This window comes from Balaenoptera ricei, chromosome 8, assembly GCF_028023285.1.
Source record: "Balaenoptera ricei isolate mBalRic1 chromosome 8, mBalRic1.hap2, whole genome shotgun sequence".
Classification (NCBI taxonomy): Eukaryota; Metazoa; Chordata; class Mammalia; order Artiodactyla; family Balaenopteridae; genus Balaenoptera; species Balaenoptera ricei.
The window spans coordinates 111,526,804-111,553,937 of NC_082646.1; the positions used below are offsets into that span (position 1 = coordinate 111,526,804).

The following is a 27,134-nucleotide window of genomic DNA, read 5'->3' on the forward strand; positions in this document are numbered from 1 at the left end:
CCAAAACACTAATAGTTAATAAGGAATCGTTCTGTCCTCAAGCACGTTTTGAGAGTCAAAGGACTGGGGCATCTTCCATGGGGTGGAATGCCCTTCTAACCGCCTGTCACTGACACATCATCACATCACCATCCATCCCCAGAAAAGGCAACTTCATCACGAATCTAGATTGACGACTCCCATCTATTTTCAGTTACAACATTTATTTATCCATAAATGGGTATTGTTTGGAGGGCTCTTAAAATTCACCGTTGGAATCCCTCTGTACCTTGATTTTTCGTGGTGAGTCTCGTGGGCTTACCCCGCTCCTTGAAACTCATCCGCAGCGGGTAGACACACCCTAGAGCATGTGTAAAGTGCAACTTATGCATTCTCTCCCAAGGGCAGTGGTATGATGCTCACGAATGCCACTGACACATCCCTGCTGCGTACCCACGAGAGGCACCTTCTCACACGGGGGTTTTTGAAAATTAGGAGTTTTGGGACTTCCCTGGCAGTCCAGTGGTTAAGACTCCACGCTCCCAATGCAGAGGGCCCGGGTTCGACCCCTGGTCGGGAAACTAAGATCCCACATACCGCAACTAAGAGCTCGCATGCCGCAACTACTGAGCCCGCACCCTCTAGAACCCACGTGCCACAACTGGAGAAGCCCACGTGCTGCAACGAAGACCCGGCACAGCCTAAATAATATAATTAATTAATCAATTAATGACAAATAAAAATAGGAGTTTTCTGGGACAGCTAGGGGGCCCTGGTGACAGTGGGAATGTGCCCTCACAGAAAACATCCGCAAGGCAAGGAAAGCGTGACATGGTGAGGGGTGTTTGGGAATCCAGACCATCTGGGAAACAGGGGCAGAGATGTGGAAACGCGGCAGACGTGCAGAGAGAAGCACACTCAGAGAGAGACAGCAGCAATCAAGGGTCTGGGTTCCTTGCAGGGAAAAGACATCGCAGGAGGGCGGTGGGCGAGGGGTGATCTGGGAGGGGCGTAAAGGACGGGGCCATCGGGAGCTGCCAGCAACTACCCTCCAAAGTCAAGTCTCTTAGAGCAGCTCTAAGTTTGAGGTCATCGCACATTCGGGATGACGGCACCTAGGGCAAGGTCAACCTTCCAAACGAATCGGGTTTTTCTTTCTTATTTGGCTGTCTGCACGTGGCCAAAGGAAAAGCTAGGCGGTCCAAAGGAGAATTTTTTTTGTTTATACGGCACTATTTTCATAGCTGACGGCATCAAGGTCATTTTACAATGAGAGCACTGTCTCAGAGGGAGGCATTGGCAAATGGTAAAATTCCAAATCACAGACCCCTGTGGCCCGGCCGGGCAGACAGTGCTGGGCACGTAAGCAGGTGGAGAGAACTAGACACTCGTCGGTGGCTGTGCGTCTCCTGTACGAGCTGGGACCTCCAGCCCGTGGACGCCATCCAGGGACATGGAGTGGCACGTGGCAGCATCTCGAGGGTTCCAGAGACCCTCCTTGAATGACACTGCAGACCTGCCACGTTCAGACCCGGCCAGGACCCACGCTGGCGAGGTCAGGGGGGCCCCCAGCTTAGACCTCACGTTCAGGAAGGTTCAGGAAGGGGGCGTCCATTGAGACCCCACATGGGCGGATGGGACCACCAAGAAGATGCCCGTCAATCAGCTGCTGCACTGTCTGTATAACCAGGTCACATGGGATCCCTCCTCCAATGCACCTGGGAACGGCAGTTCCCCGACACCATAGTGCTTTGGAAATTTTTCTGGTTTTGCGTTTCGAAATTTTCTAAGTTTTAAAAAAAATACACAGGAACCTCCGCAAATATAACCGCAACAGGGGACCGAGGTCTCTCATCTTTGGAGATGACTCTGAAGACAGAACTCCCTCCAACCTAGAAACTGCCTGCTGGCATTTTGGCTCCGGGAATGACAAGGTCGTGCTTCGAAGGGAAGGTTTTCGGGTGGGCACGAGGAGGGAGGCGCCTACGAGCACAGCAGCAGGGCGCCAGCTCCACGGCTTGCGGTCTGTCTGGGTGTGGGGGGAGACCTGGGCAGGAGACTGTGCAGGCACAGGACAGCCGCCGACCCCTGCAGCACCAGCCTGGGTGCAGGGGCACATCCGGGGGCCTCAGAAGGACCCGGGGACCAGAGCCTGGTGAGGACCTCCCGCAGAGCCAGCACAGCCCAGCTCTGCTCCCGAAGGGCTGGGTGGCCTCCAGCAGGTGTCCCAAACTCTCTGGGCCTCAGTTTCCACACCTATATGGTCAGGGTAAAAGCAGGACCTGCACTTCGTGGGGCTCTGTGAGGATCGAATGTCACGTCTGATGCTGGAACAGTGCCCAGCCCACAGTCAGAGTCTCTCCAGGGGATTCAGCTAGAGATGGGCTTTATTTTCTTCATTATGGTTTTTTTCCTGTATTTTTAAAAGCCTGTGCAATGCCTTCATTATGTTACAATCATAAAAGTGATTTCTAAAATAAACTGTGAAGCCAATGCTTATTCTCACCTTCGCCCTCCCCCTGGACAGGCACAACCCCTCGTGACTCTTTCTTTTCTCAGCAAGAGATGGTCTTGGTGCCCCTAGGATGGAGACCAAATGAAATATGCATTCACAGGCCTACTAAGTGCTCTGCCCTGTGCTGGGGCTGGTGGCTGTTCCGGGGCGGGGGGAACCAGGCATATCTCCTCGAGCTATTATAAAACAGATGGATACACAGACAGGTAGATAGGTGGGTGGGTGGGTAGATGTGAGGGAGGGAGGGAGAGAGAGGGAGGGAGGGAGGGAGGGAGAGAGAGGGAGGGAGAGAGGGAGGGAGGGAGGGGTAAAGGAAGGGTAGATAGATGGATACACAGACAGAGATGCATACATGCACACAGATGGTTAAAAATTAGTTGAACAACACAAGATTAATATTTGATCTCAAGGTTGTCCGCGGGAGCGCAAACAGTACACTCAATTTATCTTTGTAAATAATTAACCCATTACTGAATATAAGACCCGTTACTGAATTATTCCTAATGGAGAGATTACACCCACCCCATTCCCTGTACCCACTTGCCTCATGCAAAACGACACAGGTGGGAAAAGCCTGGCCTTGGGGCCGGAACCTTCAAGTTCGAGTCTGGGCTCAGCTGTGACTTTGACAGAAGCCTTGAACCCCACAGGGACCTCAGCCACACCTCAAAATTCCCAAGGACCAGCAAGAGGAAAGGTGGGATTCGGGGATTCCTTCCTCATTACCTAGAACAGCAGTTCTCAGACTTTGGCATGTGTGAGAATCACCCAAAGAGCTGGTTAATACAAAGCCTACTGGCTCCATTCCCAGAAATGTTTCCACAGGACTGGAGGGCTGAGAATCTGCATCTCTGAGAGTGACACTGGAGGTCCAAGGGGTGCACTTTGCTAGAGGACAGCTTCACAGACTTGACTGCACGGTGACATCACGTGCTCCCACCCCCCAGACACTAAGTGAATCGGTGTGGTGCAGGACCCGAGTGTTAGGATGCGTACAACTTCCCAAAGTGGTTTTTAACGTGCAGCTGAGTTTGAGACCCTGTGCTCTAAACCCCTGCTAATCCAAATGTGCTCCATGGGTAGCAGCACGTGGGCATGAGCAGGAACTGGTTAGAAACGCAAAATCTCTGGTCCCACTCTAGATCTACAGAATCAGAACGGACTTTTAACAAGATTGCCAGGTAACTCATAGACATCAAGTCTGAGATGCATGGACCTAGAGCACAGCTCTCCCACTTTATCACGTATGTGATCCATAAACAAGCAAACCAAGAAAAATGGTGCTATGTCCTCCATACGGATTTATCCCTTTATTTATAAGTCATACATGACCATGGGAAAAAGAACAGTCTTTTAAACAAGTGGTGCTGGGTCCACTGGATTTCCACATGCAAAGGAATGAAGTCAGAGCTCTACCTCACACCATATAGAAAACTTATCAAAATGAATCACAGACCTAAATGGAAAAGCTAAAACTATAAAACTCATAGACGAGAACTCAGAATTAAATCCTTGTGACCTTGGGTTAGGCAATTTTTTTAGATATGAGACCCAAAGCACAAGCAACAAAAGAAAAAATAGATCAATTAGACGTTACCAAAATTAAAAACTTTTCTGCATCAAAGTACACTATCAAGAAAGTGGAAAGACAACCCACAGACTGGGAGACAATATGTGCAAATCATATATCTGATAAGGAACCTGTACCCAGAATATATAAAGAACTCTTATAACTCAACAAGAATAGACAAATATGGGCAATAATATCAAAATATGGGCAAAGGATCAAGAAGTCATGTCCCCAAAGATATACAAATGGCTAATAAGCACATGAAAAGAATAACCAATCAATATCACTGGTCATTAGGGAAATGCAAATAAAGCCACAATGAGATATGACTTTATACTCACTAAGATGGTTATAATAAAAAAGACAGATAATAGTAAATGTTGATGAGGATGTGGAGAAACTGGAACTCTCATCCACTGCTGGTGGGATGTAAAATGGTGCAGCTTCTTTGGAAAACTATCTGGCAGCCCCTCAAAAGGTTGAACATGGAGCTACTATATGACCCAGCAATTCCCTGCCCCCTGCCAGGTATATACCCAGGAGACAGGAAAGCATATTCCACACAACTTGTACAAGATTAATCACAGCAGCATTGTCACAACAGACAAAAAGTGGAAACAACTCCAAATGTCCATCAACTGATGAGCTGATAAACAAAAGGAGTAGATACAGTGGAATATTACTCGGCCATCAAAAGGAGCAAAGCACTGACACATGCTACAACATGGATGAACCTTGAAAACGTTACGTTGAGTGAAAGAAACGAGACACAAAAGGGCACATGTTGTGTGATTCCATTTCTACAAAGTGTCCAGAACAGGCAAATCCAAAGAGACAGGAAGTAGATGAGTGGGTGCCAGGGGCTGGGGGGTGTGGGGAGTTGGAGGAAAAGGGGGGTCACTGCTAGTGGTACTGGGGTTCTTTTTGATGTATGAGAGTGTCTAAAATTAGACAGTGGTGATGGTGCACAACCCCGTGAATATATTTTTAAAAACCACTGAACTGCACACTTTAAATGGGTGAATTTAATGGTATGTGAAATGTTTCCACAAAGCCTTACAAAAAACAAAAATTGAATTTTAATCGTATGTCGATTATACCTTAATAAAATTCTTAAATAAAAAATACACGCCCTATGGCACTCATATATTAAATAAATTACAGAATACACATAGATAAAATGTTTTTAAATGGGGAGATAGATCGTTGGATGTCTTCTGCTCTACCCCAGTGGATCATCTGTGCCTTCTTTGTGAGATGAAAGGACGGCAAAGGTGAGTCCAAAACGTCTTGTAGGTTAAGGTTCTCTGATCATCCAGCTCACCTACTGTCACCTGACCACAGCAACCACACAACCTGTCTGGTCCACGTAAATGCTCACGTGACTGTGAAAACCAGGTGCGCTAACTCGGCCTCCCACTCCACCTCTAGTGCTCGGGGTCACAGGGTGCACAGGAGGGGGTAACTCACTGCCCTGTTATCACAGACAGTGGGGTGGGTGGGTGGCTGTGGGCATGGGAGCCACTTACCAGGATGGACAGCACCTGTTTGGATACACCAGCACCTCTGGCATTGATCTGCACTCAGTGTCTCAGTGTTCATTATTTCGTTATGAGTGAATCATGCAAAATCACAAAATCTTCCAGTGTGCTAAAATAGGGATCCTTATCCACCAGAATATTTGATTAATAACCCACCCCTGACCATGAAAGAGAATGATATTTTCAGTTATCTTCCTCTGAACAGTCATCGCTCTCGAGGGAGGACACCTTCCCGTGAAGAGCTCCCGGGCCAGCACGTGAGACTCATCCAAACGACCTACGGGCCTTTGAGGCCATTAAGCAGAGTGGATGGCGATGGTGGGTTTCCCCCAAACTGTCAGCACCCCCGAGCATTCCAGCGACTGGCTCCCATGTCGGTCCACAAGCCAGCGGAGCCATCCTTGCATTCCCGCTACCTGCCACAGACAGAACAGTCCCGACCATCCGTCCTCACGGTCTCCCTGACTCTGGCTTCGGTGCTCAGCTGTGCTGCAGAGCAGACAGTACCGAATGGGTTCACGAGGCCGAGATTTGTGGTCAGAAACTGACAGGGAGAAACAGGCACAAATCTCTTTTCTGTGAGGGAATCTTCGACAATAAGGAACAAAAGCATGGAGGCAAGGTGAAGAGATTTTTGGTGAAAAGAACAAGGGCCTCGTGTTCCAGACAAAAATCTCTGTTACCGGGCTTCCCTGGTGGCGCAGTGGTTGAGAATCTGCCTGCCAATGCAGGGGACACGGGTTCGAGCCCTGGTCTAGGAGGATCCCACATGCCGCGGAGCAACTGGGCCCGTGAGCCACAACTACTGAGCCTGCGCGCCTGGAGCCTGTGCTCCGCAACAAGAGAGGCCGCGACAGTGAGAGGCCCGCGCACCGCGATGAAGAGTGGCCCCCACTTGCCGCAACTAGAGAAAGCCCTCGCACAGAGACGAAGACCCAACACAGCCAAAAATAAATAAATAAATAAATAAATTTATAAAGAAAAAAAAAAAATCTCTGTTACCAAGAGGTGATCTGGCTAGTTTCATAAGAGTTAGCAGATCTGGCCTTGTTGGACCCAGACGAGCAGAATTTCCAACAGCACCAGGAAAGCCGTGCATGCAGGTTCTCCGTTCCCCTGATAGAATTACGTCAGATAGAATTAGGCCTGTGAAGGTAGAACGCACACAGCAACTGCTTGGAGATCAAACAGTTTAAAAGTGGATGGTTCTTCAGACTTGAGATTGCCAAGGGGGAGGGGCTGTGCGGGCAGAAGTATCGGGAGTTTGGGACCGGCAGACGCAAACTATCGATATCATATAGAGAATGGATAAACCACAAGGTCCTGCTGTAGAGCGCATGGAACAATATTCAACATCCTGTGATAAACCACCATGGAAAAGAATATGAAAAGGTATATATATATATATATACATACAGGTATAACTGAATCACTTTGCTGTACAGCAAAAATTAACACAACATTGTAAGTCAACTATACTTCAATAAAATTTTTTAAAAAAGTGGATGGTTCTTGCTCCCAGACAGGTGTCCTGGGCTTGTTGGTGTCGACTGCGAGGACCATGAGGGGAAAGGGCCATGCGGTCCCATTTGTCAATCAGGTTTTGGAGAAGGCATGGGTGAGAAGTTGTGATTTTTGTCCTTCCAATAGCAAAATCAGGGAGGGCAGGCTCTGAGAAGTAGTCTATGGCGTGTGATTTTCTTTCTTTCTTTTTTTATTTTTTTAAGCATTACTAGTTTTTAAATTAATTTATTTATTTTTGGCTGCATTGGGTCATTCCTGCTGCGCGCGGGCTTTCTCTAGTTGTGGCGAGTGGGGGCTACTCTTCGTTGTGGTGCGCGGGCTTCTCACTGTGGTGGCTTCTCTTGTTGTGGAGCACGGGCTCTAGGTGCGCAGGCTTCAGTAGTTGTGGCTCACGGGTTCTAGAGCGCAGGCTCAGTAATTGTGACGCACGGCCTTAGTTGCTCTGCGGCATGTGTGATCTTCCCGGACCAGGGATTGAACCCGTGTCCCCTGCGTTGGCAGGCGGATTCTTAACCACTGCACCACCAGGGAAGTCCCAGTGGCCTATGATTTTCTTACAACTAAAGCCCTGGGCAAACACACACACACACACACACACACACACATACACACAGGTACTAATGTGGTTTGAAGCAGACACATGGGACCTATCAAACCAAGAATTTGGAAAGTATAGGACATTTTGAGCAAGTAAACATTCAAGGCTAGAACAATGAGATCCCACTACACACCTATTAGCATGGATAGAATCCAAAACACTGACAAACCCAACTCCTGGCAAAGACGCACAGCAACAACAGAGAACTATCATCATTGCTGGTAGGAAGGCAAAAATGGTACAGCCACTTAGGAAGACAGTCTGGAGGTTTCTTTCAAAACTAAAAAATGCTTTACCATATGATCCAACAACTGTGCTCCTTGGTATTCACACAACTGATTTGAAAACTTATGTCTACACCACAACCTACACACAAGTGTTTGCAGCAGTTTTGTTCATATTCACCAAAAGCTGAAAGCAACCAAGAAGCCCTTCAGTAGGTGAACAGATAAACAAAACCAGGACATCTGTACAGTGGATTATTTAGTGATTAAAAAGGAAAGTGCTATCAAGTCATAGAAAAGATATGGTTAAATCTTAAATGCATGTTGTTAAGTGAAAGAAGCCAGTCTGAAAAAGCTACACACTGTATAATTCCAATGATATGATATTCTGGAAAACTTAAAACTATGGAGATGGTAAACAGATCAGTGGTTGCCAGGGGCTCCAGAGAGGGGCAGGATTGAATAGGTAAAAGGCACAGGGGATTTTTTTAAAAAGTTGCAAAACTATTCTGTATGACACTGTAATGATGAATATAAGAATTAAAAATCTGTCAAAATCATAAACTCTGCAGCACAAAGAGTGAAGCTTAATGTATGCAAATTTTTAAAATAAAGCTTAAAAGTTCATTTAGGAGATGTGGGATCCCCGGATAGAATGCAGAATGTGACAAAAGAGTCTAATTGTATTAAAAACGTTAGAAACAGCCTCACTGGAGGAGGTGGGGGAATAAAGTGCTGACCTATGTAACTGTGGGAATGAGTAGAGTCTGAAAGACAAAAGGCAAAAAGAACTTCATGCAAGCACGGTTCTCTAGTTGAGAAAGTTGCTTTCCACTGTGGGGTGCAGGTCAACAATCTGGAAACCACTCTACAGGTGCCCTGGAATTGAGCAATTAAATACACAGATGGCAGAGAGCGGAAGCCAGGCTTCTCACTGTCTACGTGGGAGGTTACACAAAAGCAAGGAGAGGAGAGAATGATCCCCCTGGCAATGGATTAGGATTGGGGAGGTCAGTATGAACTCATGTTTAGCTTAATACAGATTCAGGTGGTTACACACAGAAACATTTATAGATTGGTACACACATGTATCTCCTTGTTCTTTCCTCTGAGAGAGCTCGGAAGGAACTACTCCCCAGTGGCAATAAGCACACCCAGCATCCAGAGCTTGGTTTCTAAGACCGCTCTTCCAGGGCACCTGGGAGGAACGGCAGATTCTAGGACTGGGGCAGGAAACATACAGAATGAGCCTGAAACACCTTCTGGTGCCAGGAAGCAAGAAAGTGGTCAAATCATCATCATCATCGTCATCCACATGGATGGGTATGTGTCAAAAGGACACAGGTGGGACTTCCCTGGTGGTCCGGTGGGTAAGACTCCGTGCTCCCAATGCCGGGGGCCCAGGTTCGATCCCTGGTCAGGGAACTGGATCCCACATGCATGCCGCAACTAAGAAGTCCACATGCTGCAATGAGGATCCCCCGTGCTGCAACTAAGAGCCGGTGCAGGGCTTCCCTGGTGGTGCAGTGGTTGAGAATCTGCCTGCCAATGCAGGGGACACGGGTTCGAGCCCTGGTCTGGGAAGATCCCACATGCCACGGAGCAACTGGGCCCGTGAGCCACAACTACTGAGCCTGTGCGTCTGGAGCCTGTGCTCCGCAACAAGAGAGGCCGCGATAGTGAGAGGCCCGCGCACCGCGATGAAGAGTGGCCCCCGCTTGCCGCAACTAGAGAAAGCCCTCGCACAGAAACGAAGACCCAACACAGCCAAAAATAAATTAATTAATTAATTAATTATTTTTAAAAAAAGAGCTGGCGCAGCCAAAATAAATAAATAAATAAATAATAAATAAATATTTTTTTAAAAAAGAAGTAACACTTCTATTAAAAAAAAGAAAAAGACACAATAGCCAAATGAAAGAGCTCCCAATGGCCGAAGCTGGAGCCATCTGAACAACAAAATATGTAAAGTAGTACTGTATTATAACGCGAGGTGCAAATTAAATATCCATGGGTCCACACTGATAAAAATAACTACATAAATAAATGAGTTCTTTCCTCTGCAGAAGAATTCCAAGTAATTCATGGAGCTACACTGCCCTCCAGGAGGTGGAACGGGACTGCTCATGTTTAAGTGCGGGCTGGGCTTCGTGACTTCCTTCCGAAGAGGACAGTCCACATAGGGGGGAAAAGAGTTAACTACAGGGGGAAGCCTGACAAGCACACCTCAGCCAGGGGAGCAAGGCCCACATCACAGCGAGAAGTGTGCCCTTGATGTGGTGTGATGAGAAGGGCAACCACCTCTGCAGCCCTCCTCCCACACCTACATACCACCCCCCAACCCCCGTCTAATCGTGACCTAAACTTGAGACAAACCTCAACAGAGGGACATGCTACAAAACACCGGGCCAGTTCTCCTCAAAACTGCCAAGGTCATCCAAAACAAGGAAAGCCCTAGAAACTGTCACAACCAAGAGGGACCTACGGAGACGGGAGGGCTAACTGTCATGAGGGATCCTGGCACAGAAAAAGGACATTCAGTAACTACTAATGAAATGTGAGGAAAGCATGGGTGTGAGTTAATTATAACACATCAATGTTGGTTCATTAATCACAACGAACATACGCTACTCACGTAAGACGGTGATGGGGAAAAATGGGTGTGGGGCACAGAGGGGGAGACATTCTGTAAATCTAAAACTGCTGTAATCATTTAAAAGAGCTGTGAAAAAAAAAAACCACCCCAAGGTTCATGTTTCAGCTAACGATTTCATGTAAAAATGCCGCTGCTGACTGTCTCCACGTGGCCCCCTGGGGACACCACTTACGCAAGGCTGTGCGTGCCTGTCATGGGTCACCTGAGTTCTCGGACTGTCCTCCTCCCCCTCCGGCCGGCTCTGGCACCGTCCCCAAAGCCAAGGCTCACGCCCGGGGGCCCCATCTCTGCCGCCACACATCACCGCCCTTTTCCCTACTACCTCAAGTTCTTAGTTAATGCACTGCATCTTCCTGCACCACACGCACCTGTACGAGTCACCTATAATCCTTTCTGAAACATGGCAGGTTACAAATAAAAAAAAAAGTCGTCAATAATCGAATATGCTGTTTGGAGCTCTCACTTAAAAACAGGTCTCTCTGTACCAGAAACTGCACCCAACAAGCCCAATGCACCCAGACGTCTTCGGGGTCATTGGCTCGGCAGCCCTCAAGCTAACTCCATCGGCACTGGGTACTCTGTGCGTCTTGGACCCCCTGCACACCGATGTTTACGAGGTCCCAGGGCTGTGTCCCCGAGGTGCTATTCCTGGGGAATTTCACACAGGGACTCGCTCAGGGGCTACGATGAGACTGTAGGATATGGACCAAAGGAACACCATCAGTAGACAGCAATCCAGTGTCCGAGAAACCTTCTAGCTGGGCCGCGTGGGAGCTGGGCTGGGGCTCCCGGGAGCCCGGCCGCAGGGGCGTGTGGGAGGAGCTTGCACATCTCGGCCTGGATGATGAACCGCTGGACTGCCACCGCCTGGAAGCTGACGGTCACTGGATCTCAGAAACGAGGCCCTGACTCAGCACAGGGGCTCTGCAGAAACAGCTCCATCAACGCGTATTCAATTTCTACTTCTCATCGACACGCTTCCAGGGCTGAGAGACGTTTCTAGCTTTATTACAGCCCTGCCTTTGTTGTGCCTGGGCTTCTTTCAAGTTTGGGAAGACAGTGCAAAACAGAAGCCCGAAGTTTTGCTCGAGCTGTGAGTTTTACTTCCCTTTCAGGGCTCGAAACACCATCCATCTCGTCCCAGAGGTTCCAGCCGAGACAGGAGATGAGCCTGGCAGACGAGTCTATTTCTTCTTTCTGCCACTGGCATCGTTACCTGACCAAATCTCCATCAGAACAGGTACTAGAAGGTCGGAATAACACGGGCTGCTTTGCTTTAATTGACAGGTCATTCCTCCAGGATTTAATTATCTTCTGTGCGTCCCTCAGTCCAGAAGTGATGCTTCGCCCCACCCGGGTTCCCGAGCTCAGCCCAGGGGCGCCTGAGAACCACACAGCCCGAGTGCATCATCGCACTTCCTGCACTTAGGAAGGAAGCTGCTTTCAGCTCTCTGCTCGGGACGCGAAGTCTGGTTCTCGGCCAGATTCTGCCGATTGCCAGGTGGCTTTTAAGAAAGTCACAGAACTCAGGGTGGAGCTGCTAGGACACAGGCACAGCCTGGGGCTGGCAGAGCCGCTAAGGACAACAGGGCAGTGTCTGGAATAATGGGGATGGGGGCGGCTCTTCCCGCCTTGGGCCGGCCTGGCACTGCAGCAGGCGACTCCATCCAGGAGCTTGGTGACCGCAGGCTCTCCAGTCCCGGACCCTCTGTGTCCGCCTCGGCCATGTCCCAGCAGCCACAGCACGGGAGAAGGGAGCCCACAGCCGACCCCGCCTCCCTTCCACCCCGGGTGAGAGCCTGGCAAGCAAGGGCAAGCAAGCCTCCCTCGAGGTGACCTGGCCCCCCGCCTCCGCTCTCAGAGCCCCCGCTCCTCCAGGGATGCTGGCCTCGCAGACGCCCTGCTTCGTGGGAGCCTGAGGTCAGAGGGAGACAGGCCTCCACGCCCTGTGCACATCATCGGGCCCCAGAAGGTTCTTGTTTAACCTCGGCTGTCACTATTAAGCGCCCCCCATCACTTCTCAGGTGACGGGCCTAGGGTGCCAGCGTGTCCGGAACCAAGGGGTTTCCCAGAGGGGGACCCTCAGTGTGAAAACCAGAGCTGTCCCTGGAAAACTGGGACAAGTTGGTCACACCACCTATCACCTGGGGGTGGCCACCAAATCAACCCCGTTTTCCTCCCTCTGGGTCCACAGCCAGGAGAAAACAACATGTACTGAGTTTCCATTGCGCGACTGACATGAGAGGCACATTCTGGAGACCCCACCGGGCATGGGCCGCTCCGCACGGGAACACTTCACATGCTACTCACCTGACGCTCACACGTCCCCACCCTGCGGGGACCGTCACCCTGTGGAGCGGACGGAGGCGAAAGGGAAGTTGTGTGCTTGTCCCCCCGACGTCAGGCGCTGGCCTCTCGGTGGAACCTGTGTTACATCCTCTCCTGATATTTTCTCCGTTTGTAACTGGGTCACTATACGCCCTTGTCCGGGGAACCGCCCATGACTTAGTTTATTTCCAAGAATGTCCACCCCATTGTTTGCTTTTCTCATGTCACGTGTTGCCCTTGGTCCCCATTTTTCCTGCCTCTCAACCAGGACAGTCTGCTTCTCAGCTGGGGATGTGCGTGAAAATCCTCTAGGTGTGGAGAGTGGAGCAGTGATGCTGGACGAGGCGCTGACCTGCAACAGAATCTCAGGTCCACACTCAGCTTCCGGCTCAGAACTTTCCGTATTCGCTACATCCTTCACCCTTTTTGCTTGCTGTAAATATTCTTTTGTCTTAAAGAAAAAACCCACCATGTTTGATCACTGTCAATTTTGTCCACACAGAAACCTGCACGGAGGTTTAGAGCAACTTTAAGCATAATCACCAAAATTTGGAAGCCACCAAGATGCACCTCAGTAGGTGGATGGATAAATAAACTGTGGTCCATCCACACAATGGAATATTCTTTGGAACTAGAAAGAAATGAGGGAGGGAAGGATTGGGAGTATGGGATTAGCAGACGTAAACTATTATATACAGGATGGATAGACAACAAGGTCCTACTGTAGAGCACAGGGAACTATATCCAACCTCCTGGGATAAACCATCATGGAAAAGAATATAAAAAAAGAAAGTCTCTATGTGTATAACTGAATCACTTTGCTGTACAGCAGAGACTGGCACAACACTGTAAATCAACTACACTTCAATATAAAAAAATGAGCTATCAAACCATGAAAATCAGGGAGGAAACAGAAATGCATATTTGTAAGTGAAAGAAGGCAATCTGAAAAGACCACACACTATATGGTTCCAACCATATGACATTCTGGAAAAAACTATGAAGACAGTAAAAAGATCAGTGGCTGCCGGGGGTTAGTGGGAGGGAGGGATGAAGAGGCAGAGCACGTAGGATTTTTAGGGCAGGAAAACTAGCCTGCCTGTGGTGGATATATGTCCTTATACATTTGTCTAAACCCACGGAATGTACAGCACTGAGTGAACACTAATGTAAAAGTGGACTTGATTTCACTTTCTGAATTACTTCACTCTGTACGACAGTCCCTAGGTCAGAAAAACAAGTATCATATATTAACACATATTTGTGGAATCTAGAAAAATGGTACAGATGAACTGGTTTGCAGGGCAGAAATAGAGACACAGATGTAGAGAACAAACGTATGGACACCAAGGGGGTAAAGGGGGGGTGGGATGAATTGGGAGATTGGGATGGACATATATACACTAATATGTATAAAACAGATAAATAATGAAAACCTGCTGTATAGCACAGGGAACTCTGCTTCACTTCGCTGTACAGTAGAAACTAACACAACACTGTAAAACGACTATACCCCAACTGAAAAAAAAAGTGGACTTGAGTTAATAATAATGTATCAATATAGGCTCATCAGTGTAAAAATGGCCACGCTTATGCAAGATGTCAGTAGCGGGGGAGCCTGGGGGGTGGCTGGTTATACGGGACACCCCTACTCTTGCCATTCAATTTTCTGTAAACCTAAAACTACTCTAAAAATTAAAGTTTAATTTCAAAAATATGGGAGTGGGGTGGGGGGAGGGAAAGTTCTGCCTTACAGAGAATATTAGCTATAAGACATAAAACTGATGTAGAAAATTACCATTTGGCAACCACTATGTGACAGTTGTTCAATAATTCTGCTTTAAATGTTAAAACTGAAAATAAATAATAATTTATAATTGATCTGCCCAGACCACCACCCCCCCCCAAAAAAAAAAAAAAAAAGAATCCAACCAAAACCTTCTGATTACTGTTAATTATTGGGTGAGATCCGGGAAAGTCCTGTAAAAGAACCGTCTGCCTGGGAGGCGGGCGTCCTGTTCCTGATCCCCGATCGGATGGGGTCGGAGCCTGGTCTCAGCCTTTGCTGGAACACCTGCCCTTAATTCTGTGCTTTGTCGGGTGCCAGTTTACACGGATTTCAGGGGAAAACAGGTTTCCGTTTCTTTTCTCAGAGTTGGTTCTTCCTGATCAGTGAGCCCAGAGGCTGTGGTCTCGGGGATAGTTCAGGAAATCCCGGCGTTCATTTCACCCCACGCCACCTCCTCCACAGGTCACTGGTCCCGGGTCCAGTCTATCCCAGTTCTGAGGATAGTGGATAACACGCTGCTTCCGTCTTTCTCCTTCTCGGGTCCCCGAGGTTCCCCTGCATCTGCTCTCACGACGACGCCATCCATCACCACCAGGACAGCGTTTCTAACTACAGGCGGGGCCAGGAGAAATGACCGCTGACCCCCATTTTGAAATAATCTAGGGTCTGTGCTGACGTGTTTTTAGAAGCTCAGTTAGGGTCGGCTCTGGGATAACAGTCGATCCAAACTCTTGGAATCCAGCGACACCACCGCCAGTGAAGCAGGCCTGGTTCACGATGGCGGGGGGGGGGGGGGGGGGGGGGGTAGCAGGAGGGGTGGTGTCCAGCCCGGGGAATCATCGGGAAACAGCCAAGGATGCGGCCAGGCCAGCGGGAGCCCAGGCCAAAGGCTGCCCGAGGAGAGAAGCCAGGTCAGGGACCACAGACCCCAGGCCTGGCTCAGGTCTGCCACTGTCCCTGAAGGCTCAAGTTCATGCTCAGGAATCCACAGGCCCATGTGTGGTCTGAGCCTATGTGCTGGGATGCAGTGATGGACGGTACCCACCCCCCCAGCCCCGCCCAACGAGCTGGGAACCAGCCCAGGTGACAAGGCACAGAGGAGCCATCCGCTGACCACGGGGCCAGACCCAGCACGTGCTCACTGTGTGCCCACCCCGCCCTGGTGCTCAGACCCTCTGCTCAGCTACACACAACCCCCCCCAAGGAATCACAACCCCTGCTGCTGGCCCCATACCTGCTTCCCCCGCAGACAGAACATCCAACCCTGCAGCTGCCCCGCTCCCTGTCCAGACTCTCTGCAGAGGCCTGCGCCCCCTGACCCACCACCTGCTACGGGCCCTTCTCCCCACCCCTGGGGTCTTGCCCCATCACAGCTGACCTCAGAAGGTCAGCCCCGTGCAGCTACGGCAGGGCCCACCTCTGCCTCGTGCTCCACACCACCCACCAGGACGCCTGGGAGCCCGTCGTCCACGTCACCCCGCCCCAGCTCCCGGCACACAGACCCCCCAGCCTCCTGTCTCACCAGGTGTCTGCCTGGGCTGGCACCCTTCTCACCTTCAGCCAGGCCTGTGCTCTCCTGTCCCCATCCAAGCACGTCCTGTCCCCTGGCATCTCGGGCATTGAAGCTGTGTCACCGATAAGCCAGCAGCCCTGTTCTCACGTTGCTCAGTTAAATTTAGGAGACAGGAGCCGACGGTGATTACAGCACGGCCACCTGTGTGTGGATGGGGACGTGCACGGCCGGAGGAGCACAGGTGCAGGTCCTGCCCCAGCTTTAGAGTCCCCACAAGTGACGAGAGAGCTCCCTTCTTCAGCTGACGCACCTGTGGTGGGTTCAGCAACTGTGAGGCGGGCACCTATACGTGACACTGGCACAGGGAGGACCAGCCCAACCCCAGAGGAGAGGGGAGGGAGGCCCCGCTTGCTGAGTCCAAGATAAACGCTCTCTGCTCAGCAACACCCGCTTGCCCGGATGAATGCTCCGAGTTGCCATGGAGACCCTCACCTGAGCCGCTCTCGGCTCTCACACAGCCTCACCTCAGCTGGTCGAGTTCACGTGTCCCCTGGGCACAAGGCTCTCACCTGGGATGATGGTGCCTCGCCCCCCAACAAGGGGACACTGTGCAATGTCTGGGGGCATCTTTGGCGGCCACAACTCGGGGGTGTTACTGGCATTTGTGGGTGAAGGCCAGGGATGCCGTACACATCCTACGGTGCACAGGACAGCCCCCAGCATAAAGGACTGTCCAGCCCCACGAGGGAACATCATTCAGCCATGAAAAAGAAAGAAATCCCGCCATTTGCAAGAACGTGGATGGACCTTGAGGGCATAATGCTATGTGAAATAAGTCAGATAGAGAAAGACAAATCTGTATGATCTCGCTTACATGTGGAATCTAAAACAACTGAACCCAGAGAAACAGACTGGTGGTCACCAGAGGTAGGAGGGGGTGGTGGGTGGAATGGGTGGAGGGGTTCAAAAGGTCCAAGCTTCCAGTTATGAGATAAGTAAGTCCTGGGGATGTTGTGTACAGCATGGCGACTGCGGTTAATAATACTGTGTTGTATATTTAAAAGTGGCTAAGAGAGTAGATTCTAAAAGTTCTCATCATAATAAAAAAATGTGTAACTATGAGTGGTGACGGATGTTCACTAAACGTATCGTGGTGATCACTTCCCAGTATATCCATATACCAAATCGTTACATTGTACGCCGAAAATTAATACAATGTTTTGCGTCAATCGTATTTCCATAAAACTGGAAACAAGAAGAGATACGATTAAACAAAAGTTAATGCCCATTTGGAACTGGTAAGAAACAGAAAGGATCATCCGGCCCCAGTGTCAGCAGGGTGGAGGATGAGAGCCCTGTACTGTTTCATCCCACGCGTGATCTGAGGTCCCACGCGCAGGGACTTGGTTTCCAGCAGGGGGAGCTAGGCACATGCAGGTGCATGTGCATCTCCCAGGGCTGGCACAAGACGGCTTCTCTATGCTGTCGTTCATTCATTCACTCATTCTCTCCTTCAACTCAGACACGTACTGAGCACCTACCACTTGCCAGGCACCTCCCGGATGCTGGCAATTCCATGCAGCAAACACAGGCTCCCGGAGGAGGGAGAAAGCACTTTTAAAACCAAGTAGAGTGTGATGCTTCCTATGCACGTGTAATCCGAACGACAGAATCACCTTTCCTCCCTGAACCCACGTTCCAGTGGGGTTTCCTCAAGTCTCTCCAACCGGCCCCTACCTCCGGTCTCCAGGTCATGGAAATTCGGATCCAGGCCTCGTTCCAGCATCTTGATGATCTTCTCCACCGAACGATGCTGGATGTAATCCATGCATTTTTTCAGGTTGGTCTAAAGAGAAAAGCAAAATTGGTCTCACAGAGAAACGTCTCTTCAGGCCACAGGAAGGCTCCTTGCGGGGTGCACCTGGCCGCCCTTGCAGGGAGGAGAGCTGCCCCTTGATGGGGCCCCGCTGCAGTCCCCAGGCTCACCAGGCAGCATCCTTCTGCATCTGGAACCCAGCGGCCAAGCCCGGAGCCCAGCACATGGCAAACGCAATTGGCCTGTCCTGGATGAATGTTCTAGAAATCCCCCACCGATCTCTGTGCTTGCCGAGAGTCACAGGATGTTCCTTCACTTTCAAAAGGATGAGCCACCTGGACCACTTTGAAAAACTACACTTTCCAGGGTGCATCCCAGGTCTTCTGACTCCATCCTCTTTTGAGCGAGGCCCGAGGATTGGTATTTGTGTTTCCTAATCTCTAAAGCAGTGGCCGCTATGGAGAGCAAAAGGGCACTGCTCACTCAGCGTAACCCACTTGTGGGTATTCCCGTGACCTGCAGGTGGACACAGGGGCGGGTGGGTCACCGAGCGATTCAAGGTGAGGGAGACAGTCACTCCTCGTGAGACCACAATGACCAGGGGCTCAACCCTGACCAGGTTGCCCAGCCTCATCTGCAAGGAAAATAATGATCTTCTATCCATCTGGCAGATAGCCTGGGCTATTTGATGGTAATCACAGCATCTGAGATGCCTCTGTCAGATGAATCTAATGCCCTCACTGGGCCAGTTCTCCACTCGCACTCCACACCCCTCCTCAATCACCCTGAAACCAACCCCTGGACCCTTCAGCCCGCGGATCTCGACCTGGATGCTTTCTGTATATTCTGGGACTAAACATTAACAAATGCTCGAGGACACAGGATACACTTGGTTTCACTGAACACCTTCATTGCTATTTACTAATCAACATTATTTTAAATGCACAAACACATTTTCATGTACACATCAGAGAGTAATCAAAAAAACCAGAAGTGCCCAGACTTGGAGTCTAAATACCCCTGTGTGGGCAGATTCCAGGGCTGGGCAGGGAAAGTGCAAGAGCAACCTGACCGTCTTGTGCCTGAAAGCCGTCAGTACTCAAAGGATGGTGGGGACAACGCCAGAGGGAGGAGAGCCAGGCAGAAGGGCCACCAGCCACATCCAGACAATTTGAGCACAAAAATAAATAATGAGAATGGCACGTTATAACCCAGTGAACACAATGAAAATCCACACGTCCATCCTGATATGAATGGGGGGATGAAACAAAAACAAGGGTACCCCAGAGGTTGGGGACGCTCTCTGTGGACTCAGAGCTGCAGGTGAGCTCACCTGGGCAGATCAGGGCTGGCTTAGGTAAGCTGTCCGGGCACCGTCCTGACTCTGGCTCTCCCTGTGCTCTGCAGGGAACGTTCCAGGCTCTCCGGGGAGGGGCGGGACCTGGAGGAGGGCATCTGAGAGCATCCTTGGGTATCACACATCTTCCTCCGTGCTGAGCGAGGTGCCCACTGCACGCTCCAGCTCCTGCACGCCCTGGACAGGCACAGCATCCCTGACAGAGCGCAGGTGTGCCTGGAACACAGCCCACAGCTCTTTCCTTCACTCTCTCCTTCTCCCCTGCTGCCCTTGTGCGTCTTACCTCCACGCAGTTTATGTAAACAGCACCTTAATCACGAGAGTGGCAGCAGCAGACACCTACTTCAGTGTTGTCCCCTATTTCGGTAGCGAAGGCTCAGAGGGAACGGCCACCCCTCTTCCCAGAAACACCCGGGAGGAGGTGAGTAGAAAGTAGGGCCCCAATCTCCACCGTCAGGGATATTGTTTCCCTTACGCGCAGGCATCGACTGCGTTTGCATCACACGGGAGGAGACGATGGCGGTACTTAACAGGGCTCTGGTGGCAGCAGGTGCCTCATCAGCCTCAGCATCTCACAGGAAGAAGAACCCTCTGCCCTAGAGCTCCCCTGATCTCTGAAGATGATGACACAGAAATGAACACCAAGGGTCCACACAACCAGTCCTTGCTCACCTTTGTGTGCAGCTTGGCCAACTGTTTCTCATCCAGATTGGATTGTCTATACACCCGCTTCTTGTAGCGAAACTGGCACAGACGCGAAAACAGGAAAAAAAAGAAAACCAGGTAAATATTTCACGCAGCCGTTCAGAGGAAAAACCTGCCTTGTCCGTGGGTATTTCACCCAGGGCGGGGCCTCCCTAGCAAACCCGTTTGTGTTCAATAAACTACTTGTGTTCGCACCACAGAGCCTACGACAGAGTAAGGGTAACTTCTGCGGAGATGTTGCTGCCGTTTTGGCTGGAAAGTCGCAAAAAGAAATGAGAGCAACCCAGAGGGATGAGGACTCAGGAGCCTGATGTGCTCTGCTCTCCTCTGCACCATCAGCATGGCACCAAATCAGGGCCCGCTCCTCACGTGGGCTCTGTCCTCGACATCGTCAACCTTTACTAAACACACTTAGAAGCCCCAGCCTGGCAAAGCCACCTGCCCTCAGCCCACAACCTCCGCCTGGGACTCTGGGGCTCAGACTCACTCCTTCAAATGGCAGCACCTCCTCTAACCTGGCAGAGACGTCATGGGAACAGAGGGGCACACCTTGCTCAGGTAGAGTGATGGTGCCCTGGAGGGTGCACTGGGGCCGCAGGCTGCTTCCGAATCCCCAGCGCCTTTCACCCGATGCCCCGTTCCTTCTCCTGGGTGCCCTGGCTGCCTCTGTAGTAGATGCACTGTGGCGGGTTTGGGAAGGAGGCTGGCAGCTTGGGAGTCACTGGGACTCTGAGTTAAGACACAGCTCCAACTCCAGCCCCACCACTGCCCTAGTGTAACGGAAAGTGGGGTCCGGCTGCTCGCCGCTCAAAAGCCAATAAAGAGGCCAGGTTGGTGGAAAGGAGACTTTGCCTTATGTTGGATGCTGGAAGCCTGGAGGCGGGGAGGGTGGACTCCCGTCCAAAGGCCGACTCCCCCCCCCCCCACTGACAATCAGTGGGCTAGAGCTTTTATAGACGGAGGGAGGGGGCAACATGCAGATATAGCACGGTCAGCGCTGGCACTCATCTTGAAATTGGTCATCGATACTCTGACCAGCGGCATCTTGATTGTTTTAGGTCCCGTTAGTCTCAGTTCCAGGGTTGGTTTGTTTCCATTTCTTTGAGGCCAATTCTCGGAATTGTGGCAGCTTATGTCCTGGCTACAGTCTGGTCATCATGCAGTTAACTGTTTCCACCTGGTAGGGCTTTCAGTATCTATAAGACAGCTCACAGGATACGGCTCAGAATATGATCTATAGCTCTTGAGGAGGAACTAAAGGTCCTTGACTTTGCTTAATGACTAAACTATTATTATTTGGTCTCCTTTGACTGTCTTCCTTTGTTTCTGCATTTTCTCACTTCTCTGATTAAACATATTCTTTGATTAAAGTTTTTCCACAGACAAAAGGCGGGCGGAGGACATGGCGGGGAGGGAAGGTCCATAGGGTCCTGCCCCATTTCACTAGCAGCCGAATCACTGGGCTGGACACCTGCCCCATCTCAGACTCCGTTTCCTTGTCTGTCGCACGGGGATCACAACACAGAGCTCCCAGGGTGCCCCAAAGATGGAATGTGAGCTTCCTGGCACAGAACCGGTGCTGGGCAAACGCTGTCTTATCCTTCCCTCCCCAACTTCCCTTGATTCCCTCCCACTCCGAGGAGTTTAAACAAGCACAGGCGTGACACAAAAGGGGTGCAGAGCAGGGGGTGACCTAATCCTGAAAGTCTGACCCCATGTGACCACCTTATCATCTCCTCCCCTCCACTCCAAACAAAATAGCAATCCCACAACAGACAAAATTCCTCGGTGCCACAGACCAAAGCTTGATTTTTTTTTTTAGGTGCCAAAATAAATCAGTGAAATCAGAAAGTCCCGTGAAACGCAGGCTGCACCCAGTTCCTGGATCACGTGCACCGTCACAAACGGTAAGTGTCCGCCTTCTTGAACTGACCTGGCAGGAGGAGACGCAGGCCGCTATAGGACTCTAGCCCTCAGATTCTAGATTCAACCAGGACAGCACATTCTGGGGACGGCCGTGAAACTCCCTGTTGCTTATCTTCATCCATCACGGCTCTGAGGCTTCAGAAGCCACTGAGAGTGACGTGAGGGGATGTAACAGAGTTTGCTAACTTGACGGATCTGTAGGAATTCAAGTCAATGGGTGCTTTTTCCAGTTATGAAAAGAAATATGCTAGGGTCGATAACATCTCTTGGCAGGAGGGTAAGCACATGGAGGAGAATGTCTATTTCCACAGTCATAAATGTTTACAGCTTGTGGCTAGAGGGATGCAGGCTCAGAAACACACATCCTTTTCTTGCTCTTTTCTCCATGTTTCATACGTAGCCAACCGCGTTTTACTGCAACGATCCAAAGCAAAGAGCTCAGATCCAGGCTGCCCCTGGTGTGTCCACCTCCAGGCCCGGCTCAGCCCCACACAGCGGACCACCTGGCAGGATGGTGGTCCAAGGAGATGCATGAACATACATGTAAATGACTCCTTCATGGCAATGAGAGCTGATGGCAGGGGCAGCTGCAGCACCCACCAATGCAGGCGCTCGCCCATCCCCAGGCCTTACGCTAAGATCACTGCCCCGAGGAATAGCTCACCCAAGCCTCACAGCCACCGAGAAGATGGTAGTAATGTTCCTCCAATTTCAAAGCTGGGAATCTGAGGCTCAGAAAGGCTGTGGGGTGGCAGGTAGGGTCCCACAGTGACCAGGACTGGACCAAGTCCGTCTGATGTTACAGACCACACGCCCACGTGGGGCAATGAATGCTCACGTGCTCGCCTCTCAGCCTCAGCTGCCATGAGACAGCAGAAGGACACGCATTCCGGCTGCCTTGAAAGCCAGGACACAGCCCTGCCCAGGTCCCACCGGGCTCTCCCAGGCCTCCTCTCGTTCGGTTCTCAGGGGCTGGGGGACGGGCCCGTGTCGCCTCCTCCAAGATGCTTTCCGATCAAGGGTAGGCTCCGGACTTCCTGTTCTCGCCCTGTTCTTCTGTCTTTATAGACATTATCAGCCCCCAAATGAGCTGTTTGTTTACTGTTCCTGGCCTGTCATCTCCTACAGGAGTGTAAACTCCATCAGACCAGAACCTTGACTGTCCCATGCACGTGGGCCACGCCGAGAAAGGGGCCGGTTGTGAGCAGGCCCCCGACAGGGGGTTTCTCAATGGACCCCCAGTTCACAGGTGAGCAAACTGAGGCCAGAACAGGGAACCACTTGACTCCCCAGGGGCATCCCAGCTTTTCCTCCATGGAAACCCTTCTCCCTGGTCCAACACATGTTGGGGATCTCAGAACCTCAGCTTCAAAGTCACTGTCAGACCTGGGAATGTGCAGACGAGGTGCTGCCATGGTCCAGGATGTCTCTGACTTCAGACCAACCCCCTTCGAGGGCCCAGATGCCACCCACGACGCCACACTCACAGGCTCTCACTGTTGACTAAGCTGAAATGAATACGATCACTGGATAACAATAGTGACATGTAGGGTCATAGTAGAAACGACCACATTTCCATCGACTTGTGTCGCTGTCTTAATAATTGTGGGATGGGGGAGGAGGGATAAATTGGGAGGTTGGGATCGACATACATGCACTACTATATATAAAATAGATAACCAACAAGGACCTACTGCACAGCACAGGGAACTCTACTCAGTATTCTGTAATGACCTATATTGGAAATGAACCTGAAAAAGAGCGACTGTGTGTAGATGGATAACTGATTCACTTTGCGGTGCACCTGAAACTAGCACAACATTGTAAATCAACTATGCGCCAATGAAAATTTTTTATTCATTCTTATTGGAGTATAGTTGCTTAAAAATTAATTTAAAAATACACCATGTGGAAATACCATATGTAAACTCAGGGTGCAGCAAGCCCGGACTCCCCAGGGCAGAGCCGGGGGACACACTTTCTGTGGATGTAAAGCTGCCGGGCGTATGCACCCACCACTTCACGAGGCAGCCCAAGAGCACGTGACTGGCCACAGCGGCTCAAAGAGCCCACAGGTCATTCCCGCGAGTCATGCTTCTGACAACAGCTGGATGGCCACGGGCCACACTGTGCCCAAGGATGGGGGTGGGGGAGACTCAGGGAGGTAGAAGCAAACCCCATTCTGCGTCCCCAGGGCTCACAGCTCCTGGTGACGCGAGCCTGAGTCAGACCCACGGTCCGCTCACACCAAGGTGTCCCTCCAACAAGTTCGTCCAATCCACAGTAGGAAAACAAATAGCTAAAAATTGCACACTGGTCTGCAAATCACGACAAAATCAGCTGCGACCTCGAGAATGCACACTACTGTTCTGAGCTAAGAGCGATTTCCCAGCCCGAATCAAGTGTGGAACTGGGGGAAGGTCCTCCCTCCGCCATCACGCCCAGGCTCTGAGGCGGTGACCAGTACCTCCAGGGAGGGGATGCCCCTGTCCGCGGGCTGCGGGTACGCGCGCAGAAGACGCTCCTCATCCAAGAACTTGCCGTCTCGCCCGTCGCTCGCCGGCTGGAACAGCCCGTAGTTCAGGACGTCCTTCAGGCTCTGGTTCAACGAGCACAGAATCCGCTGCTTCGCAACCCACACCGTCGCATCTGGGTTAAATCGAATGCACTTCTGCGCGGAAGGACAGAGACCCCTGGTTAGTGATGCAGGATGCCACCCCGGCACGTGGTCAGAGATGCCAAAGGTGCTTCCATTCCGTCCTGAGAGCTCCTCTGAGCTCTGGACCCCCTGGCTTTTCTGGATGAAAAAAATACGACCTTCTTGTCGCTTTGGTAAATATAAAAGGGGAAAAGCTCAGATCGAGTCACTGATTCTGTGGCCTCAGCTCTCACCATTGGCTCCAATCTCTGGGACCAGCCGTGTTTTCTGGTCATCACTCCCCACCACCTATTGCCTTGGGCAGTTCTCTCGCTTGTACGGAGCTTCTCAAACGTCCCTGCTTGTTAAATACAGACTGTTGACCCACACCCCCTCCAAGCAGAGTGTCTGAGGCAGCGGGTCTGGATCGGGCCCCAGAAGCTGCATTTCTCACAAGTTTCAAGGTGCTGCTGCCGTAGCTGGTCTCGGAAACAGACCGAGGACCACGGCGCGAGCGAATTACAGTGCGGCTTAGTTTTTACCCCGATCACTCTCTCTTGGCATCTCAGGTCCAGGTGGACGTCTCCTCTCGTAACCTCACTGATGGGAAAGCCCAGGGCACAAGCGTCTGTGCCCCACCCCCCCGGACTCTGAACGTAACAGCTGTAAAAACACTGACACCACCCCGCCCAAACCATAAAGAACGGCAATTACGAAGAATGATTTGATTTAGCAATCGTATCAGTTGCCGTGAAAGTTAATTTTTGAAAAAGTTAAACAGTACAGACGGTTCCTGCAAACCAACCACGAACACTTTTCAAGAACAGAGCGGAGCCGCTAAGAACCAGAATGACACGACTTGGTCACGTTCCCAGGTCCCTTCAGTGAGACCCGCCAATAAGCCAGGAAAACAAACGTTAGGCCAAATCCGCTTCTGACCATCACTTCTAATTTGTATTGAATTAAAATTATATTCCACTGCACGGCCATCAGCAGGGGCTCAAAAATGTGCTTAATCACTGTAAAAGCGTTCAGAAACGACGAGGTTTGACTGCGTATGAGGTGGGAACCAATTCTCTGCAGGGGGATTCTGCTCGCCCAAGGATGCAAAAGGCCCTACTATCTCCCTGACCCTCTGCCTCGGGGGAGCTCCTCCCTGCCGGGTAAGAGGACACCACTACTCTCAACAACAGGTTGGTTGAACAGGCAGCCCGGAATCCCACTGCCAGGAAACCTGACCCCACGGGCATGAATGCGCCGTCTGTCCCTCTCCGATGGCAAAGACTGAATTCAAGAGTAAGGCTCAGAGCTCCTCTCGGGGCTGCGAGGCTGGGTGGGGGCCCCGTTGTTCGCTTCAGTGACTGCCAGCTGCACCCCTGCCATCCTCGGCTGAATAAGAAGACTGTCTGGAAATGTCCAACACAACAGTTGAGCTGTATCAGAGGTGACCAAGTGGGGCCGTGGGTATCTCGCCAATTTCTGCTTTGAGAATCATTGTCGGCCTCTGGTTCCAGCTACGTGGATACACGAACTCAAGTTCCCTTAGAGACCAGCATCCAAAGAGGGCCTGAGGCTCCCTCCCTGCGGCCGGCAGAAAGGATCCTGCCAGCAAGTGGGTCCTGAGCAGAGCACAGTCTGAAAACCAGCCCCCAGGGGATCTGTGTGGCAATTGTAGATGATCCCAGAGACTGGTGTCCACTGCCACTTAGGGGGCAGGGCTGGGGATGCTGAGTCGTGTACAGGCCAGCCCAGCACAATGAAGAAACGTCCTGCTCCAGAAAAATGCCAAGAGGGCCCCACTGAGAAACTGCTAGAAGGAGCAGGAGCTCGGAGGTCAGAAAGGCTTGGATTTCCAACCCAACTGCACACACTAACCTTGTGGTCCTGGGCAAATTTACCAACCCAGTGGTCCCGTTTCTGTGATGAAAACCATGGCAACTACATAACTTGCAGGGCAGTTGTAAGAAGCAGACGGAACATGTATAATACATGTCATTATGGGTTGAATTGTGTTCCCCCAAAAGATAAGGGTTCCTGGCCCTTAAGGAGCTCAAAGCCTAGTGGGGTGTGATGATGATGGTGATGGTGATGGTGATAATGATGGTGGTGTTGATGATGGTGATGGTGATGGTGATGGTGATAATGATGGTGGTGTTGATGATGGTGATGGTGATGGTGATTATGATGGTGGTGTTGATGATGGTGATGGTGATGGTGATAATGATGGTGGTGTTGGTGATAGTGATGGTGATAATGATGGTGGTGTTGATGATGGTGATGGTGATGGTGATAATGATGGTGGTGTTGATGATGGTGACGGTGATAATGTTGGTGGTGTTGATGACGGTGATGGTGAACATAATGGTGATGACAATGATCATGATGATGACACAGTCGGGGCTGACATTTATTGACTCCTAAATGCCAGAAATTGTGCTATATCTACCTTCAACAC

The 27,134-nt window shown here is 50.8% G+C and overlaps 1 protein-coding gene across 10 annotated transcripts in view; it reads right to left on the reverse strand.

Annotated features, from left to right (window-relative positions):
- SHANK2 (SH3 and multiple ankyrin repeat domains 2) overlaps positions 1 to 27,134 on the reverse strand; it is a 552,759-nt gene that overhangs the window by 423,231 nt on the left and 102,394 nt on the right. For all 10 annotated transcript variants that reach the window (XM_059932287.1, XM_059932286.1, XM_059932284.1 and 7 more), the window contains 3 exons: positions 24,509 to 24,712; positions 20,083 to 20,154; positions 17,975 to 18,083 (listed from right to left, as the gene is read on the reverse strand). In XM_059932287.1, coding sequence (XP_059788270.1) covers positions 17,975 to 18,083; positions 20,083 to 20,154; positions 24,509 to 24,712 — 385 coding nt within the window. The remainder of the gene's footprint in view (positions 1 to 17,974; positions 18,084 to 20,082; positions 20,155 to 24,508; positions 24,713 to 27,134) is intronic.